Below are 22134 nucleotides of genomic sequence, written 5' to 3'. Positions count from 1 at the left end.
TTGCGCTTCTGAAGCGTTATAGCTGAGAGGTCCTGGAAAAGTTCAACAGGGCAGTCTCGGAAGCGAAGGGGTTGTGCTTGACGTGCTTCCCTTAGTATTCTTTCTGTCAAGGGAAAGTCCGGGAGGAACGCTAAGATGTCCGGAGGAGGGGCAGGAGCACGGCAGGGCAATCCCACTCGGTGCGCCCCCGGTCGATGCGGATAGGAAAGTCAGCAGGTTCATTAAGGATCTCTCGGAATAGGTCTTGGAGATACACCGTGACGCTACTTCCCTCTGCCTTCGATGGTACCCCTCTATTCCGTATGTTGTTCTGCCGAGAGCGGTTTTCCAGGTCCTCCGTGTGAGCTTGGAGGTCCACCTGCTGCTCCCAAAGACGGAGGACTTCTTGTTGAAGGTGCACCAGATCTTCACAGCGTGCATGGTTAGAATCTTCCACCGCCATCACTCTTTCCCCCAATCCATCTAGGTCCCGGTGCAGTTCCCTCTGCTCACTCACCAGTTCCTGCTTTAAAGTCTGGAAGTCATCACGTAGCGTGTTGAAGACGGTTTCCAGAAACAACTTCGTGATAGGGGCTTCCTCAGTGTTCTTGTTTGGAGTAGCCATTAATCTGTCGACCCCCCCTGCGATTAGCGTTGGACATTGTGTCGTGGTCGGTCCGTCTAGGTGGTGCAGTCCTATTTACACCCCCGTTCGCTGTCAGGAAGGTCTATCAGCTGGCACTCCCGTCACCCCTCCGATCCCTTGGCTGCAAGTGTTCCTAGTGATACCCTGCTAGGTCGCCAAGGTAGTTCAATTGACGGGCGTAGTGTCCCCAGTTCCTGTCGAGATAGTTGTGGTTTCGTGCCCTACGTTGTTGATAGGGCCCAATGTCGTTGGTCAAGGTGGTATCGGGTCGGGTTCGCGGGTTTTCTGCAGCTCACCTTTGCTTTCAGCAGATTAGGTGTATGACATCGAGTACGGGCCTCAGAACCTTGACCTCCCTTTTCTCTCCTCCTCCTCAACTTTTTCCAAGCGAGTCTGGTAGATTTATAATTCCAGATAAAGGAGTTGATTTCTCGCTGGCACTTATCTATCATTTTGGCATCAAACGCCAGGGGAATGGCATTGAAAATAAATGTAAACTTGGGGAGGATGCACATTTTTACCAGATTCACCCTACCCGTTATAGAAAGTGGCAGGTGAGTCCAAGATTTCAAAAGCCTTTTACTCTCATTAAATAATCGATCCAGGTTGGTTTTTCCAATACTACCCATTTCTTGAGTGATTCCTATCCCGAGGTACCGCATAGAGGTGGAGATATTTACACCCACCCGTACATCAGGTATGTTCCATGACATAATTTCGGTTTTACTTGAGTTGATGTTGAACCCCGAGATATGCCAAAACTGCTCTGCCCTCTGGATGACAACGGGAAATAACAGTACCGGGTCAGACGTAAAAACCAAAATGTCGTCAGCATAGAGTGCCACCCGCCTTTCCCACTCCCCAAACTTGAAAGATGGAATATTGGCCTCCACCCGCAAGACCTGCGCGAACGGTTCGATATACAAGTTGAAAAGGAGGGGAGAAAGCGGGCAGCCCTGCCTCGTACCTCTAGTAATCTTAAAGGCTTCTGTCAAGACCCCATTAATTAGCAGCCTAGCCGAAGGAGTCCCATACAGTTGGGCGATGGTTCTACAGAAGCCCTCCCCAAAGTTAAACTTTTTTAGTACATCATTCAGATAGGGCCAATTAACCCTATCAAAGGCCTTTGTTGCTTGTAAGGTGAGGGTGGCCAGTGGAAGGGAAAATGCCGAGGCGATGTCTATTGCCCCGACCAAGTCGTATGTTAGGTCTGATAATTGTCGCCCTTTTATAAAACCTTTCTTGTCTTGGTTGGCTATGGTGCCAATTACACTGCCCAATCTTGCTGAAATGATAGTAGTGAAGATTTTAAAGTCACTGTTCAGCAACGATATTGGTCGATAAGACCCACATTCCGAGAGAGGTATCCCTGGTTTAGGGATAAGAACAATTGTGGCCTCACCCCATTATTTTGGCGGTGAATCTCCTTCTCTTAGAATGCCATTGAAAAGGGCCGTCAACACTGGGACGATAGCATCCTCCGATGTTCTATAAATCTCTCCCGGAAGACCATCTGGGCCTGAAAACTTTTCCCTTTCTTATTTGGCCAATTGCTTTCCTCACCTCGACCTCCGTTATTTCTATCTCTAGGCTATTACTCTGTACTGTAGAGAGGGTGGAAGTGTAATTCCCTCCAACCATCTATCCCTTGCCTCCTGGTCATTGGGAAGATCTTCCCTGTACATCGCCTCAAAAAATTCAAAAAAGGCATGACCGATCTCCAAATTAGAAGATCTTAACGTAGCCTACCCGTCTACCCTAATTTCTCTAATGTATTTCAGGGCTTGGTCGGACTTTATTTTCCATGCTAATACCCTACCTGCAGCTTCCCCAAATTTAAACTGGGAAATCTTGCTTGCCTCCCACCTTTTATTTACCCTCTCTTGCAGGATGTTTTCCAATTGTAGTTTTAACTCAGCCAGTTTCGTCTGCTCCTCTGATGGTCCTAGGGACGAGTCGATTTTCAACTCTATTAGTTTCATTTCCTGCTCCAAGCTGGCTGTCGTTTCCCTGTATTTTTTCCACCGATAGGAGGCTCTACTAGTGATACGACCTCTTAAAAAGGACTTGAATGCCTCCCAGACTATATCTAGGGCTGAGGATTCAATATTTAATTTAAAAAATGAGATTGTCTCTGCTACCAAAAAGTTAACTTCTTCGTCCTCAAGCAAGAGTGTCCGGTCAAACGACCAAGATGGAAAATTAATCTTACTGTCAGATCTAAGAGTGAATACCAAAGCAGAATGGTCCGACAGATGAGTGGGGAGATAATCTATTACTATCAGAGTGTCCTTCAAACAATAGCTAAAAATGGCATAATCGATTCTAGATTTATGCTTGAAACGGCTGTTCCGGAAGGACACCCCCATTTTGTTACCTTCTCTTTCCCTCCATAAGTCTGCCAAGCTAAGCTGGGTCATATTCGAAATGAGGGTTTGCCTAGACTTAGCAGAGCTACAGGCTCCAGAGTTAACCGATTTGTCTAGTCTAGGATTAAGCACAGTATTAAAATCCCCCATCCAGATCGCCGGAGATTGCGATGGGTCATCTGAGTTAGGATACAAATCTGACCGTCCAGTGAGACTCTCAGTATCAACCATCTCCCTGTGTGGTCTTCTTTGTGATCCAGAATTTGGGCTATTACGGATTTTTTAAAAATAATTAATACCCCCCTGATGTTAGCATTATGGTCTGTGCAACAGAATTTGTCAATCCATCTCTGTTTTTTAAGTATAGCAGTGGCCTCTGCTTTAAGAAGATGAGACTCCTGGAGGACTATAAGCTGCACGGGGGAGTCTCTCAAGTTTTTTAAGATACGATCCCCACCTACTTCTCTCACGAAGACCATTGACGTTTCAGGACATATATTGAACGGAGGTCATGGTGTTGCGCCTAGCCATTGCTCCTTCGAAGTTTTTAGCTCCCACTGGCGAGATCCCAGTTATGTTATGTTAATTTCGATTTATATAGCGCCAAGTCACCAACAGGTCTCTTAGCGCTTGCTTTGGGAACCCGTCCTGGCTTTCCCTGCGAGATAACCCCTACTCGGCATCCCCAAGGTGAAGACCAGGCATCCCATTGCAGTGGGGCCATAGTGGAGATTATGCAAGCTATTGCCCAGAGTTGCAGAGTGTGAACCCATGATTCGAGTAGGCACTGAGGCGAGAATTACTGAGTCCGTGGACATTTTGAGCTCAAGACCCAGCCACGTCGGGAATTGAACCCTGGTCCCGGGTCTGATCTCTGCATCAGGGTCTGCATCCTCTAACCAGTGAGCCACACTTCTCCACTTAATTAGTCTTAACATTTTAGGATTCTGGTGTTGGACAAGTGTCAAAGAAGGACAAGCTAAGATACAACAAAAGGCAGACTCATGAAGAATTTTTACTGTTTTTAGTCACCCTCCCCTCCCCTCCCCTGGAAAACCCACCCCTACTTGCTCTGGCCTGATGTCTAGCTAGATTTACGCCCACCAACAGCCTTGCACCTCGACCCCGCACTACTGCTATATTCAAAAGGAACAAGCTACAGTTACCTGCCAAAATGAATGCAGAGGAAAATCTTAGGGTATATCCCAGGAATACCATTACAGTGTAGTGCAAAAAAAAAAACATTTCTTTTTTTCTTTCCCTACTATTTTTTCCCCAATTCTTTTCTTCTATTTTCCCCCCTCCTCAATCGTTTATTTATGTATTTTGGGGGAGGGGGGGGGGTTTAAATCTTTGCTACACCACTTAGTGATTTATATATATATATATATATATTTTTTTTTTTTTCTTTAAACCTTTGATTTATTTATTATTTCCTTTTTTTTATTTTTAAATTTGATTATTTCAATCTTGATCCTTACATAACCCTTATACCCTTTTAGACTTAGTGATTTTCATTTGGTTATTTCGAAAGTTAGGAGATCTTACACATAGAAATAGCTGTGGTACTCCAACTGGACCTGAGTTAACTTCCACTCTCGGCCCGGGCATGATCTCTAATGGTCTCTAATAGTTCATCAGCATCCATTGGGGAACGAATGTTGTGCATTTTATTATTGTACATAATGCGCAAGAATGCCGGAAATATCATCTGGACTGTGGCGCCTAATGATCTAAACTTGTCCATGCCCTGCCCCAACTCCCACTGTCTATCCAGAGTGGTTTTGGATAAATCGGACCGTACCTCAAAAGAGAAGTCCGGGCCCTGTAGTGTTCTGGCTTTCAGTGCGAGGTTCAAGATCTTATCTTTGAGTGAGTGTGTCAGGAAGTTTATTAAAACCTTTCTAGGTTTGTTTCTTGCTGGGTTCAGGCGGAAGGGATCCCGATGTATTCGCTGGATGTCCTTATCTAGGTCCTCGGTCGTTCCCTCGAGGTTATGGGAATCCTTTAATAACTTAGTTATGAAGCTTTTGAGATTTCTTTTCTTCCAGGATCTTCAGAAGTCGAATGTTATTCCGTCTGGAATAATTTTCCAATACTTCGATCCGCTCCCGCATCTCTCCCGGTCTCTTTGCAGTCTTTGTATTCTAGATCCCGCTGTCGAAAACGCAGGAGTGATTCATTTTCCAAGTCCCAGCAGAAGCAATTAACCGCTCTCTGGCGTGGACGTCTCTGCAGCCATTAAGACAGACGCCGCATAATGTGAGCCGTCGCCTACCCAGTCCGTGCGCCGCACTGCGGGCACCACACCCCCAGCCTTATCCCTGGGTGAAGCACAGAAATTGTGCCCTGTTGAGAGTTACCGACTACACGGCCTTTCTTTTGCCACTGTGCAGAATCACGACCCCCAGTCCCTGTCCTGAAGAGAACCTGTAATCAAGCCGGTTCGAAACGCGTCGACACTTCCACCCTGTGGCAAACACCAGGGGTGCCCCTAGGATAGAACTTTTCCAAACATTTTGGATCCTAGTAGAGCAACCCGGTTATAAACATTGAACCACAGGATTGGTTGACAGGCAGGCTCTTTATTCCACCACCTCCGCCTGTCCCATGGTCCCATAGTCCGATGGACTGGTCTCATATTTGCTTTAAATCCTGAAGTTTTTGCACTGTATCACAATTCACATTGGTCACTGAATTTTGTACTGTTTTGGTGTGTCTTGCCTAACTGTGTTGTTTGATTCATGCTTGCTAATGCTGTAAATTTGTAAAAATTGTACATTTGTAGATACTGTTTCCGTGAAACCACTGTCGTAACAGTTGTTTTGTTTGTGCTCGTGTCCCTAAATCTTTAAAAACTTGAGTTAAAAAAGAAAAATAAATTTGCTTTGGGATTCTTGCCCGTTGTTCACGTGGTATATATTGACTACGTGGCATTAAGTTGTTTTGCTAAATCTTCCTGTCCAGCCACCTTGTTCTGTTTTTCCTGTTGTTGAGATCCAGGCTGGGCAGACGTTGGATCCAATACCTTCACTGTTCTACAGTGTATTTTAGATCTGGCAGTCTCTAAGTTCGATGTCAGAAGAACCACGAAGCTTTCCAATATCTCAGTCCTTTCACACAGGCCGTCTACCTTTTGTTCGAGCACCTCGCAGGATGCTCTTATATCATTTTGATTGGCCTTAGAGACTGCGAAATTACATTTGATCTCCTCCCTCATTGCAGTTATTGATCTGACCAGAGCCTCAAGTGTATTGCCTACTCCCAGATCATCTTGACTCCGTTCCGCACCATCTACCCATTGTCTCCTTTCCTAATGATTTTACCACTTGTCCCCATTCATCTGCCTGCTCATCTTGTAAGGTAAGTGCATCCCCCACATTAGTAAGCTCTGAGAACGCCATTAGGCCAGCTGGTACATCAGGTAAAACAACAGGTGAAGGATTAACTGTGGGAATGGGAATGGAGGTATCTAAAGGAGCTAAGGGCGCTACCGGTTCAGAAGACACGCTAGAAGTGGAGACAGAAACAGAGACAGGGATAGACAAGTCCGCCTGCAGGCCCTCTCCCCTGGAGGTTGCCATACCTTGTGAAATATCTAGTACTTGGGGGAGGACTTTGAAAAAGGAACGCAAAGATGGTGTTATGCCACCAGAAATCTTCCAGTCTTTATTTTTTTTCTTTCTTTGCTTTGTGCCTTTACCTTTACTTTCCTCCTTTGTGACTGCGCCCTTATCCTCGCTTAACTTTAATTCGTGCTCCTGACCTGCACTTTGAACCAGCCCTGTGGTGCACCCTGGGACCTGAAGTTTTTTATCCTCCGACCTGTACCCTTTGCCTCGCTTCCTAGTTTTACTCCTTGTATCCCTTACGAACAGATCTTTGCCCTTGCCGCCCGTATTTAATCCACCCTTGACCCGCCCAGTCACCTTACTTCTAGGAGCAAAGGAATCCTCGGAGTCGTCCGAGTCAGCTGCTTCACTGTCCGCTCCAGGGGCAGCCTGCACCGATGTTACAGCAGCGGGAGAAGAAAGAGATCCTGGCAGGACAGTGCCCTTCGTTCTTGGCCCTCCTCCACTCCCGCCACCAGCAGCAATTGCGCCGAGGAGCCCACGAGTAGCGGCCGCGCCTAAGCTCCACGGCTGCTTGCCTCCAGCACGGCAGGTAGGCGGAGGCGGGGAGAGGAGGCACAGCAGGCAGGCACATCCACTGAATACATCGAGGTTCAGTCTAGGGAAATCACAGTCGCACAACCCCCGTTTTCAGTGAAAAATAAGGACCAAAAGTCAAGGTAGTCCAGAAGACTGCGACCTACGGCATACTCTTGTTACCAGCAGCGCAGGGTCTCAAAAAGCTGCTCAGAGCGTGCGGACCGCTCTAGCCGACGGCCGCCATGTTTTCCACCAGAACATTGACAGTTGTTGCTTATTAAAGGAGTTACTCAGGCCCATTCTGATACTGGAAAGAGACCTAATCAGGTAACCTATCATAGCCTTAACTTAATTAAACTATGGAAAGTCGAAAGCAAAATGCACCATTGGAGAATCGAAACATTATCTTAGTTTTACTGGATCAGAAGAGGTATGAATGGCAAGAAACCAGTAGGATGTCTGTAGACTGTGACACAAAGTTTTGTCTAAGCACACCATTCTCAAGGCACAGCTGTTGTAACTCTAGTGCTCAACCTGGGAAGGATCCATGTAGTTACTGAACATAAGGAGTCAATGGCACTACAGGCTGCCAAGGACTGCAGAGATGGAATGTTGAGTAACCTTCTCGATTTCCCGAGAAAAGAGGGACTCATATCCGTAGCTACTGAATAAAATAGGTGAAATGTGCCAACTACCCCCTTAAGAGGGTTTAACTTAGGGGCTCAAATTACCAAAGGTAAAGAAACGCCTCGAAACTCAATATAACACTGTAGTAAAACAATTCAAACTGCTAGAAGCATGTCAGTTACAAAATTGTTGAATGCGGTGAAGATTGCGACAAACATTCAGGGACAAAATTAGTTGCGTCATATCTTCGTCTCATAATGCTTCAAACAAACCATGACATCACATGAAAAAAACTCTCTATTTGTGGTAATGATCCATCATTTTTCCTTAAATGAATCTTTCCCACTTGTCGTACTGTAATATCCTACTCTATCATCTTGCTTATTTACATTGTGCACTCTGTCATATGAAATTTCACATTCATTTACTTTGTAAACATTTTGACCTAGTGACCAGTGGAGTAAATGCATAATGCATGTCATGACTTATTTGTTCACAAGTGATATTTACCTCAATGTTGACTGTGATCAAAGCAATGTTTTTCAGCTGCTTCAATGGATCAGGCTCAATATCGTTGTTGAGATCTGTTGCTTGAATGCTTGCAGTGTACCGTGCTTGAGTCTCTCTGTCTAAGGCGTTTAATACCACAAGGTTACCTACAATATTCAAGAAAGTGTGGTATGAGTTTTTAATAGTTAAATGGCCACAATAGCTTCTCTGTGTGTTTTCCCAGTGATTTCATCTCATGATTTGTGTCTGCTTGTATGAAAATACATCAAAATGGTCAGAACCTTTAGATGATTAATGAATTATATTTGTTACTGTGAAATCATTGACCTGCTCTGGAGGTTAGTAAGTAACAACTCTCCTTTGCAGTAGACCAATAGGGCACATTTAAATGTAAACCAGCATTTCCAACGCTGTATGAAGGAGCTCTCTGACCTATTGACTTTGGCAATCATCTTTTGCACTGTCCCTTGTGTCTTTGATATGCATTATGATGAACACATGCTCATGCGTAATGAAACATACACATGCATGTGAGCACATGTAAGCTATTATTTAACGCATTCTAAGATTGCTGCTGTATAAACACATGCATGAAGATTCACCACGATGAATGCAGGCATCTGTACTGTAGCATGCTGGTGACTATTTTTATAATTACCAAACCAACATTCCAACCACTTTTTTCTGTACTTAATCTTTCATTATTATGAAAAAATATGAAGATTGCACTTATACTAAAGCTCAATAATCATATTGACCACCACAATCTGTTGTAGCCCTGCACTGTTGGTGCTGCTGCTTGGTCTCTCTGTGGTTTTGGGTTTGATTCACCAGGGTACTAAATTCATTCCTGCCAGCATAGCCGGGTTTTGGTGTGAGAGTTCTTTCCTGACATTCACCCCTGTCAGTGTCATGCAGTTTGCTCAAAGAAGCAATATTATCACAGCACATCATCACGTTGTGTCTCTAGCCACTTTGGGATCTGTTGGCTGGATTTGAGACTTCTGTTTATTAGTATGGTGACTACAGACAATAATATCTACTAGACTCTGCAGAACCTGATCGCCACCACCGGATGCATTTCCACTTAAGGCTGGAGACTGGATGCAGTCTGTGAATTGCAATCGCCATTTTTAACTGTACCATTTAACATTTCTCAAATCATTTCTGTCTCTTGATTTGGATGGAATAACCTGATTGGGTTTGAATGGACTGTAGCTCACACTTTGGTCCTATTCTATGCAATTCAAGGAATGAAGCATGCCATTGCCTCCAGAAGCATGTCATTACCACCATAAGAGGTCTTTAATATTGAAAAAAACAAAAATGAAAGCATTAGAAGATCAAAGAGGGTCATACTCATGCATAAATTATGACATTACCTACTTTTTGAATTTCAGGCGGAATTCAAATGTGGAGTGGGTGGTCAACAATTTACAGTATACAACCCAGAAACTTCAGTACTATATTAATACGAGGAAAACAAGGTTGGGCTACCTCTGTAAGACTCCACTCCATTCCCAACCTTTGTAGGGCCAACACCCATCAGGACACTTCTTTCAGTACTACCAGCTGCATGTGGGCTCTTGTTCTCCATATTCTTTCTTTTTGGACTTTTGTCCTGTGTTCTCTTCCATAAAGTGTTCATTATAATAATTTTTTAATTGATTTAAATATGTTGGTGAGTTTAAGCATTTCCAAATTCCCAAAATTCTGGTCAAATATTTTCTTTTCACTAAATATGAGTTGATTCCACCACATGATAGATTGGTATAACACTCCTAGGTCATAAGACAGGTTTCCATAAAAGTGTATCAGCCTCAAAGTTCAGTGGATTCAGTCAGAGTCACGGACTATTCAACTGGATGTCCCTGCAACACTGAAAAGTATTGCTGTCCGCTTCTGAAATATGTTTTCAGCTCTTTGAAGACAAACCTGAATATTGCACATAAAGGTTCTCTAAAGAAAAACCCACATTTTAATGAGATCGCTAACATTGAAACTAAAACAATGGAAAGAATTGCATTTTTGACTTGACTTGTAGTAGGCTAAGTTTCTCAGAATGAGAGAGAGGGACCCACCATCCAAAGGGAGGTGTACCACAATGACCAAGGTCACAAAAGAACCCCTTTGGACAAGTACACACTTTGCACAACATTCGTACATACACTGCCTCTCAGCCGTGGAATAGCTATGGACACCAGGGATGCAGCAAAAAAAGAAGAAATCTAAAAAAAAATCTAGAAAGTCTTGAAAATTACACAAATGTATTAATAGTTAAAAATACATTCTACAATTCACAGTACATATCAAATAGATAACTCCTCCAGTTATCAACTTAAAGACAAATTACGTTTTTTTGGACCATGAAGTTTGTCAAATGGTGTAGTCTCTGTTAAAAACACACATATATCTACACATAAAATACATGAATATACAGAAAAAATTATACAGAAAAAATTAGGAACATAAAAGGAAGAACTAATTCCTATTAAAAAGGAAAACCAGTGAATCATATACGGATCAATTGTAGCAGCTATAGTTGATTTGTGAAAATGGTGTAATTTGAAACATTTGTCACCACAGATTTACCACGGTTTTCCTCTTAAAAGCATCGACACGTTTCGGTGGGCGCTAATTCTTGGCCAACTCCTTCTTCAGGAAAATTTTAATAAAAAGTCTGAATCAAAGACAAATCTGTCTCTTCTGGGCACACACGGTCTCCAGAATACCAATCCAAAATGCAAATCTTTAGAGGTATTGCCAATATGTACTCTCTATCATCAATTCCTTAGGATGAGCTCTAGGCTGAGACTTTCCAGATTTTTTTAGATTTCTTCTTTTTTGTGCATCCCTGGTGTCCATAGCGATTCCACGGCTGAGAGGCAGTGTATGTATGAATGTTGTGCAAAGTATGTACTTGTCCAAAGGGGTTCTTTTGTGACCTTGGTCTTTGTAGGCTAAGTTTCAACACTTAAGTGTAGGAAAAATTATTGGTCACTTCAGGCCCGGCCCGTGCAGGGTGTTATACCGGGGCAGTGATGTCAGGCGGGGGAGGGGCAGGGTGGGGGTTTTAAAATGCGGAATATGGACCATTACAGTTAAGTAACGAAAAAAATGAATAAAACGAATTTCGTTGCCCGCGCTGCATCGCCAAATGTGATTCAGCGTAGGCAACAAAATTTGTTTTATTTATTTTTTTCGTTACCAAAAAAGCACATGTCTGACTAAAGGTTGTGATTACATTAGGCATGACTGATGGAAGGTTGTGAAAACAAAATGCATGATTTATTGAAAGCCGTGGGAGAGTTTGTTGATGCCTCACAGAACATTGCGCATGACTGACTAAAAGCTGTGACAGTGAAGTGGCGCAAACTGAAACTCCAGTGGAACTGCCAAATAGCCTGAACTACTAAGGTTCAATTTCTCTGCATACCTAAGGATTTAGAAGGAGTGCTAATCCGAACTCCTTAAAAGCTACTGCCATCACGCTTTATAGCCAGCAACTAACCCTGTGTGCTGGTTTCTCAAAATATGAAGTCACTACTTGGAGAATGGCACCTTTAGAAAGTTTAAAACAAGCAAAGCAGTTCAATGAAGTGATAAATTGGATCAAAAAGTACCAGTACCACAATAAGACAAGAGAATAGTTCTGAATAAAATACGCTTTTTTACTCAATGAAAATGAAGATTCTATTGGGGATATGGATTTTACACTAGTATTACTATGTTTTTTCTGTGCAGCTACATGTACATTTTCCTTACATTCTTTATTTTATCACCCAACCCTTTTGAGAGCTTCATCCCAAGACATCCAAATGCTTTATTCATTAGAAACAGCTTATCTGTGACTTTGCAGGGACAAAGTCTAAATGAAAAAGACCTCAGAAATGTTGTGTGAAGGCTTTGGGTGTGTGATAATCATAGCAACAAAAGGAGCAGTGACACAGTGTACAATGCACTGTGAACTGAGCAAATTGTTATACAACAGAGCACGGGAGCATGTGGTCGATGGGTGCAGTGCAACTGATCCCCATACAGTGAAGGTACAACGATTGGGTGTTGTGGAAGAAAACAAGGGGCTGGACCAAAACACTTTGGCCCTCGTACCTCGACAAAAGCTGTCACGAGGACTTATCTCTGACAGCGGAACAAAGAGATTAATTTTAATGCTCCTTTCATAGACATACAGGATATTTGAGTGATCTGACTCTCAAGGACATCCCCAGGACCCTTTTGATAAGTTGCTGTCTCCAATCTTGATCTCTCTTGTAGAGTCTGTCAATTCAGAAGCCAAGAGCAACCAAGTAAGCACCATTGCCCGACTTTTAGTTCCAAGATTATCAATGTCAAAAAGATGTAAGAGGGACAAAGGGGCATATTTCAATCAAAGCAAAAATGATGTAATCAGAGCTTGTAGCCCGGTGCAGTGGCACTGGTCGATCTACTCAAAAGCTGACACAGGATGTAATATCCACTCAATTAACTAAGAGAACAAACACGTGTATAGAAACCAAAGAGATGGACCTTGTTTCTAATTCTAAAAAGTCAGAAGCTCATCCTATGAACGGCTATACTCTAGTTGAAGAAATAAGAAAATCTGCTTCCATGCTTAGAGTATCAGGGCCCACCAAGAATACTAACTATATAGAAATATGCTAAAAACGACATTCATGATGATGATAATTGAGCATTGCTTCTTATGCATGGAAAGAGTTCCTAAGCAGAACAGTGAGATTTTCTGAAGAATGTTTGTCTTTCATAATGGAGACTAACATCGCAGAAATACAATGTGAAAAGCGCAAGACAACTTGGCTATGTGATGATTTAGATTTAGTAAAATATATGGTTTACTCTTTTAATTAATACAATTAAATAGGAGCTATGAAAGAAGAGGGTTAGCTATATCACTGAGATTGGGATTTAATTAGGAGACAGTCCTTCTCTCCTCTCATTGTAAACACTAATTGGTGATTAAATTAACTACGTCTTGGCGTCAGTGAATAGTTTCTGTTGTAGTGTTTATTTCCATCTGGGAGTGGGATGAATTACAGTTCTGTATCCTGTACCTAATTTGATACTGGAATTCCAATTCCAATCCTGGCTATGATTTGTAGGACTTTAATGCTAGAATTACTAGTAGATCATATTTAACTTCCAAATAGAAAAATTAATGAATACATCGGAGAAAGGGATTTTGCAAATCGTGTGGTTTGCAAGAGCAAAAATCCTTTGTAAATACAGCTCATACACATCTGCAAGAATTATTTACGAATTACTTGTTCAAACAAACATTTCAGAATCCCTATTGATAGCAGGGCCGGACTCGCTACCGGGCAGTTTGGAATGCTGCTGAGCTGGGGGCTGATTTCGTTCATGGAGACCTGCGTGTGCTAAACAAAAATAGTTTTGCTTTAATTTTTTCGAAGCTTCTGATCTAAGGGGAAGATGGGTGATTGCGCAAATTCAACTCAAAACTAAGAAATTTGTTTTGTGTCTGGTATACGGGCCTAATATTGATGATCCGGGATTGTTTGAGCAGCTAAATATCGAGTTATTGGAGTGGGAGGGGGAAGTTTTGGTAATGGTAGATTTTAATTGCGCTATGGATAATAGAATGGATACTACTGGTTTAGGCAGTGCAAAGAGGATGCGTAAGGTTAGGGCTGCAATCAGTGATTTGGGTAGAATTCACAATTTGAAAGATGTATGGCGCTCAAAACACCCTAACGTAGCTGGTTTTACTTATTATTCTGCGCCCCATCAATCTTGTTCTCGAATCGATATGGTATGGGCTTCAGATCATACAATAGAAAACTGTACAATAGAGTTATGCCCGAAAGTGACTTCTGATCACAATCCAATATTAATGGAACTTAAAATTACTGAGCAAAGTCCAGCTGCATGACTTTTTACATTTCCTAGGTATCTGTTTAGCGACTCACACTTTGTCTTACTTCTAAAAGAACATATCAAGGAGTATATAGAGTTTAATACCGACACGGCTTCGATAAGTGCAGTCTGGGATGCCTGTAAGTGCAGCATCAGGGGCTTTGCCCAGCAGTATATCTTTATGAAAAATGCTGAAAGGTGCAGAGAAACCAAGTCAATCACTTCTAATATCTTGCTGGTCGAACAACAATTAGCTGAAGCTGCCACTCTAAAAACACCAAATATTGAACTACTAAGGATGGAATTGTTAAAACTACAATCTTCCATTAAAAAGTCACTAAGAGAAGGATACAGTGCTAAAATCCATAAATATAAATTGGCTCAGTATGAGGGCGGAGATAGAATTGGCAAAGTACTTGCATACAAAGTTGCCGATAAGAAAGCCAGAACTAGGATTAAACAAATTTGAGGCCCAGACTTATGTAAATATGAACAAACAGATCAAATTCTTGACCAATTTACCAAATACTATTGTCATTTATACACACCTGACAATGCCCCTACTACAGCTAAAATACTTCAGTATCTGGATGAGTATATGCCTACACCTATAGGTACTGAAGCTGTTCAGCAGCTTAACGCTACAATAACAATGTCCGAAATAAATGAGGCAACTCTCGCCCTACCCTCAGGCAAAGTGGGAGGAGAAGATAGCTTGCCAATAGAACTATATAAGGTATGTGCACAAGAGCTATTTCCTCTTTTGAAAACAGTGATGGACTCTATAACGGAATCTAGAAAGGCCCCTAGGTCTTGGAAAATCACTAAAATAGCTTTCTTTTTAAAGAAAAATAAACCCCCAGAAGAATGCGACTCGTATCGGCCGATCTCTTTGATCAACTCGGATGTGAAAATTAGCCCCTATCATGCCAGTGTTAGTTAACTCCCAGCAACATGGTTTTGTGACAGGGAGAGATACTACAGCCCATGTAAATATGGCAATCACTGCTTTTAATGTTGCCTCAACTACTCTCACCCCACTCGGTATGGTAATGTTAGATGCAGAAAAAGCATTTGACTGAGTGGGGTGGGAGTATTAGTGGGAGGTTATGAAAAAGATTGGCATTAGGGCCCTATCTTGATTGGGTATGTTCGCTTTACGATTCACCAGGGGCGAAGATTAGTTATGGTGGAACTGAGTCAGCTACGTTTTTGATAGAGAGGGGAAGAAGGCAAGGCTGCCCTCTGTCCCCTCTACTTTTTGCGTTATCTTTGGAGCCTTTTTTAAATGCTTTGACAGCTCAGGATAGTATTATACCTGCACAACATGGTGGTAAAAGTCTAAAGATAACTGCGTTTGCAGATGACATAGCGATATACACTACTGATTTTGTTACAGCAATTCCGGCAATAATACACGAGGCTGGAAATTTTGGAGCTGTGTCTGGGTACAAGCTCAATGTAAGCAAGACACAAGTTATTGCTAACTATAAACCAAAGCGCAACCTATCTTTGAATTAAGTTGGCAGCTTTGAATTAAGTTGGCAGCTAACATAGATAAGGTGATAACTATGAACTATGACTCCATGTTAAAGGAAATCACGTCAATTCTAAAGAAGTGGCACATGATAACGCTCAGCCTAGTAGGGCGAATTAATTTAATCAAAATGAAGATACTGCCCAAATTACTATATTTATTTAGATCAATACCTTTGCAAACTAATAAAAAAAAATTAAGAAACTAGAAGGCATTTGCAGTAGCTTTGTGTGGGGCTATAAAAAAGCACGTAGATCCATCAAATTATTGGAGTTACCAATTGAAAAGGGAGGCTTGATGTTTCCTGATTTCAGACTATATTATTTTGCTATTTTCTTTCAATGTATACGAAGCTTGCTGAAAAAATGAGAGTTCTTTATTCTACCATCAGTACATGCTGGGACTTGATTGTAATCAATTTTTGCTTCGCGTACATGATCCTAATTACTTCAAAAGAGTAAAATTTAAGACTGCTAGGCATATCAAGAAAATCTGGAACCAAATTATGACTCTAGATAAAATCTCTTTCTACAATGCTGAGCTTAGACTATGGGGTAATCCTGGACTACCGGGTGTTTTTTCAGACGATTTAGGGAAGGTATGGGCTAGGCACGGAATCACTGTTCTGGGAGACCTCTATGGCCCTAATGGCTTTTTAGATTTTGGCATTATTAAACTTATCTTTGAATTAAACGACGATATGTATTTTAAATACATCCAAATCAGAGGATTGTAGAAGCATCACATTCAGAAGTGTTAACATGTCTTTACTCAGACAAAGTTAAATCACTTATAAGTTTAAGTTATGGCCATTTGATTGTAAGTAAAAGGGACGATCGTGGGAAACTAGCGGCTAAATGGTCAGCTAGACTAGGAGTTAACATTAACCCCAAACAGATCTCAGCTTCACTATGCCAAATAAACAGCGTAGTCCAGTCTTCTCATCTGAGGCTCCAGCTATATCGCACAGTTACTCAGCTATACTACACCCCACAATGAATATCTAGCTGGACACGTGGCAATCAGACTAACGACCGAACTAAGTGTCCGAAATGCAATATGGAAGCCGCAGGTATCGAGCATATGTTGGTTCTATGCCCAAAGTTATCAATATTTCGGAACGGGATAACTGACGTTCTTACGAGGAAACAAATTAACACTCCGCCGATATCGCCAAAATTGACATTACTTGACTTTATAGATAATTTCAGTTAGCATAGGGATCTATTAACTATAGTATATGCTTGTGCTAGGTTAGTTATAGCTAGGTCCTGGATTCTAAAAGACCCTCCTAGCATGATGGAATGGTGGTACTTGATAAATGAAATTAATGTTATGGAACTCTCTTTAGCAAGACTTAGAGGCCCTAAAACCTTGAAAAAGAAGGAAAAAATTTGGGGAACTTTTTTGAACTGTAAATATGTTTAGAGACCAATGCTAAATTTGTTGTTTCAACTATGATTTGCTACAAAGTTCTTGTGGATTTATATATGTCTATTCTTTGCTCTAGCTGTCAAAGGAGAAACTGAATTTTTCTTTCATTTTGTATGTAATTTTGATTAAGATGGTCTTCTTGCAATAATAAAAAAAAAATAATAATAATTTCGAAGCACACGCAGGTCTCCATTCATGAAATCAGCCCCCACCGCTGTGAAAGCAGCCCCCAGCTTGGCAGCATTCCAAACTGCCCGGTAGTCAGTCCAGCCCAGATTGATAGATATAGGTATATATCATAATTTTAGGTTATGGGCAAAAGAAACATACCAGCACTCTTCTAAGGGCTCGATTCCGATCTCATTAGGAATGCATTGCGACCGAATCTGTTCCAGGAATGCTTTCCAGACAAATCAGTTATGGGGACATCAGAACGAGTGATCACAATGCATCCGGATACGATTCGGTTTGGCTTCTATTGACTTCAAAGGGAGCCTGTGTTCTGAATGCGAACACAGGCTCCCATTGAAAAAAGGGGTTGTTGGGAAAAAACATGCACCCTGTGGCGGGCTCCCCATGGTACCTGCCACACTGTGCATGGGTGGGAAGAGGGTACCCCCACGGGCCTGATTCAGAGGGCCCTGGGTGAAGGGGGCCTGCTGCAGGCCCCCAAAAGACTGATTCTGGCAGCCGATTTGTTCCGGTCAAAATGAAAGAAAGGCTGTCCGAATTGTTCATCGTACTTGCTCGTTCTGAAAACCAAGTCCAAAGAGCTACATGAATCGGAACCAAAAGACTTGTCCTATCCGGATGCCTTCCAGAACCGATTCTTTCAGCGCTTACGTATTCCAGGCATTGTACTTGCTCTTTCGGAACTGGGAACTAGTCGGTCACATACAAGGGCTTTGGGTCAGAGTGTCCAAACTCAAATCCGATTCGAAGCCATTCTGACCGACATTGGAGTCGAGCCCTTTGTCTGCAGTTCTATGTATAAATCATTCAGTATTAGTATGAAATATCACAAATTCCTTCTGGTACTTTAAATATATCTTTGATCTAGAACTTACTGTAACTAGAGCAGAAGATTATAAATTAGTGTATGGTTTAAGGTGGACTTTTCTATTATTGACACTCAATAAACGACATCACAAGCACAGTTAAAAATATGTTCGATAAAATAAGTGAGTAAAAGGGCTTTACATCTATTATCGTTCTTATAGTTAGAGGATTCAAACAGTTTGTTATGTTGCCAAGTAAGAGTAGATACAGTTTTATCTTTGTGCCAATTTGAACCTCAAAGTTTGTTGTTTTATTTTAATTTTAAAATGTGTGGTCTATCTACTAAGAAAATGTATTGGAATGTTGGGGTTTACACTTTCGAGACAGAAACTGCCTCATGTTCTTCTTGATTCATTTATTGTTTTGTTTGCCTTTTTTACTTAATGTAACAATTTCAGAGGCTAATATTTTATTGTATAATGCTGATATAGTTAACGTATGCTATAGAATTTCTAAATATTTTACTATTGTTCCTCTAAAATGAAATGCATGAATAATTGAGTATTGGTTTGTAAAACAATAATTATTAGTGCATACAAAATAAAGTAAATATAGTTGTCTTATAGCTCTTGCCATCTAAAATAATCAGCATTAAAGACACGTTAATCAAGGTTTCTTTTTTTGGAGTCACATAGGATATTAAGAACAATTCTTTGTTTTTGTGGCTGTGCATGATAAGATCAGATCTGTAATTTTAAAAAGAAATATTACTGTAGGGTTCTACATGTATTCACATTCCACCTTTCAGAGGTTAAGACTCCAGTGATCAGGGAAGCACTTTCTCTACATGTGAGGTCGAAAGTGGTTGAGGTGGAAGCACAGATGGTTATTAAGTCATCCATACTCTTCACATCTTGTGTAACATTAGGAATTATGCAAACTCTGAAAACATTAAAGAGTATAAACAACGTCGTTATCTGCACAAACCTGCAGAGACTTCATGAAATTCCATTTTCACCAGATAATTGGCACATAAGTGAGTACCTGTGTTTGGTTCGATGTAAAACTTTGGAGGTGTTCCAAAGTCTCCTGCTACAACGGTATACTTCAGATTGTTAAAAGGCCAGTCGTCATCTGTGAATTTGACCGTCCCCACCAGAGTCCCCAATTCACTATTTTCCACCACGGTGAATACATTGTTCCCTGGCACCGGTTTAAATTCATTGACACGAGTTACTCTCACAATCACTGTTACTGTGCCTGTACAAAAACACAAGGATGGGCGTAAGCAAGGATTGTTTTTGTGTATGGAAATCATGCGTGTGGATAAATAGCTTACATGTTTAATAAAAAACGTGGTGCAAACACAAAGACATCAGCATGACTACTCTGGTATTTGAATAAATTTCCACAGTACAGCATTCAGTGTTTCAAATTTGTAGTAAGGTGTACGCTTGCTCAATTAGTTTAATTAACGTTTTACACGATTGACGCTATTTGTCTTTTAAGTCTATACTTCTTTCGTGTAAAGTATTTTATAAAAAAATGTTGTATACACCGTTATGCATTCATTGATTGTTTGGAAAACAGTTCCCTCTAATCATCTCAAGCTCATTGATTCCCAAGAATCGGCATGTTACAGGCAATTATGTTTGGCCAGATTCTTATTGGTGTGTAAACAGCTATTAGGCATTCAAGGCCTGATTTACTAAAATAAACGTAGACTTTTGTGTAAGTTTATGTTTGTCATGAAAGCGTCAAAATTGTATTTTAAAAGTTTACAAGTGCGGAGACTCCACAGTCGGGACAGAGAACTCAGCACATAAAAACATAGGCATGTTGTATCTTTTTATGTGTAGAGTTCTCAGCCCCAACTGCGGAGTCTCCTCACTCGTAAACATAATATTAAAATACACTTTTGTCAGTTTCAATACAAACAAAAATTAAACAAAAGTGTAAGTTTACATTTGTGAATCAGGCCCTTTGACTTCGGGTCCAAACTTAGACTTAAGGTCTAAGGTTACCAAAAGGAAGTTCCCCACTGTAAGTGTCAGATTTTTCCCACAATCTTTACTCTTGGATTGGAAACCTGGCAATGACAATGGAGAGACTCAGCATCGGCTACTCCACTAAAGCAGAGGAGACTCGCCTCACAACTTCTGAGCAGTGCAACACAGGAAAAATAAAATGATAATAACAGGATGTTATTATCATTTTATTTTTGTCTATGGAGCCAGGTTCAGCAGGGCGGGCTGGGATTCTGTCACAGTGCAGGAGAAGAAGTGGTATATGCACCTTAAGTGCGCATGATAGTTTGGCTAGCTATCTTGTGCCGGCCAAACAGTTATGCACACTTAGCTTGTTCTCCACCAGGCTGTAATTCACAGCCGGGGTGGAGATCATGCATAGGATCGCAGTTCCCATCTGAGAGCTGAACCAGGTCGCTCAGACCAATCACAACGTTGTTGTCATGGTGACAGCAATGTCCTGATTGACCTAGGGGAGCCTGAGTGCTTCCTGCTTCTGGGAATAAGGAAGAACAGAGGATGACAAGAAGCGTGTGACATGAACAGGTAAGTGACCTTTATTTTCATTTTTTCATCTCCCACCACCACCTTTTCATAGTAGCTGCCAATGGTGAGGCTGCTGGTGTTCTTCACCAACAAGGGCCCTGGTCCACTGTCTGCAATGGAATGTTGTCCTCCCAATCCTTTTTGACTTACCAGTGAGCTTAGTCTGACCTCTAATAAAAAGTTGTGCAAAATCCTGCAGGACAACAATAAGTAATTACTGTTAGGATTCCAATGCATTTAAAATATTAGCTTACATCAATAGTTCACCAATTGGAGTGATGCCGCAACATATTTCTGCTCTTAATTCATTTACAGTTTCCACTTTTTGGTCTAGGATGCATGTGACAAAACTTCAATAGCATTGGTCACCACTGGAATGTCACCAGCCATCTGTGTATTGGGTTTTGTTTGGAAAATACTTGAGGGTCTGATTTAGATGTTGGCAGCAAGGGTACTCCATCACTGTTTCGTTTCCAAATGCAAGAGATATATGCGGAAGCAGTAGACATTTCTTAATACAGTTGGTGGAATAACCTCACCATGGCAGGATGAAAGAACCCCGCCATGGTGATGATATTTATTCCGCCCACCAGATATAAACCAGCCCTTAATGTACATACTTTGGATAGTTGATTCTCTTCACTTGCATGCTAATATTTTTTAGCACTGACATATGTTTTCTTTTATTTTATTTATATATGTTAGTTCACTTCTTTGGATAGAGAAAAAAATAGCATATACAGTTTAAAAGATGTACTTTTTACGAAATACTTCTGTGAATATATTTTGGATTTGGCCCACTTCTTTCATGATATATCTGACTTCCATGAAAGTTACATATAACATAAAAAGTCAGGCACGCTGTGTTTCTCTGCCTACAATGATATTGTGCAGTTTGAGGCAGTACATTGCTCTGGGTAGTGAGTAGGTTTTTGCAAAAGTTATTTAATTGTCATAGAGTGCTGTTAGTATACATATGATTTCTATCTTAGTGGTACACTGTAGAAGCTCCTTGTTGCCCTGCTGTCTAAGGTGGCAATTAGGACAAACCTTCCCATATTCTTTTGCCAAAAATGAAGTCAACACCTAAATTCCCTTTTTCATATAAACCTCTTGAGCAGACAAAGAGTTTGCGGTATAAAAGTTTATTGAACCAACACTAAGAAGGATACATTTCAATCTTAGGACTTGAATCATTCTTCTAATGCTATAAAGCAACAATGCATCTGGTGTCGGGCCTGCATTCATGATCATATGCTGGGTTGGGTGTTGCATCCAGTATTCAGGTTTTTAATTCTCGCTCAACTCTTGAATATTTTGTAGGAGGCATGTCCAAAATATTCACAGCATATCAACCTAATATTTCAGCCATATTGTTTGAAAGTTAGAGCCATTTGGCGTTCTATGTTTCTACCTC

At 41.2% G+C, this 22134-nt stretch overlaps 1 protein-coding gene across 1 annotated transcript in view; it reads right to left on the bottom strand.

The window, feature by feature from the left end:
• The window catches only part of LOC147751482 (cadherin-related family member 4-like), an 866423-nt gene that overhangs the window by 259934 nt on the left and 584355 nt on the right, over positions 1-22134 (bottom strand). The window contains exons 16-17 of the mRNA XM_086938604.1: positions 19189-19404; positions 8283-8428 (exon numbers count right to left, since the gene is read on the bottom strand). Of these exons, the coding sequence (XP_086794730.1) occupies positions 8283-8428; positions 19189-19404 (362 nt within the window). The remainder of the gene's footprint in view (positions 1-8282; positions 8429-19188; positions 19405-22134) is intronic.

Source organism: Lissotriton vulgaris, chromosome 1_1 (genome assembly GCF_964263255.1).
Source record: "Lissotriton vulgaris chromosome 1_1, aLisVul1.2, whole genome shotgun sequence".
Lineage (NCBI taxonomy): Eukaryota > Metazoa > Chordata > Amphibia > Caudata > Salamandridae > Lissotriton > Lissotriton vulgaris.
This window is presented reverse-complemented; position numbering and strand designations above follow the sequence as displayed.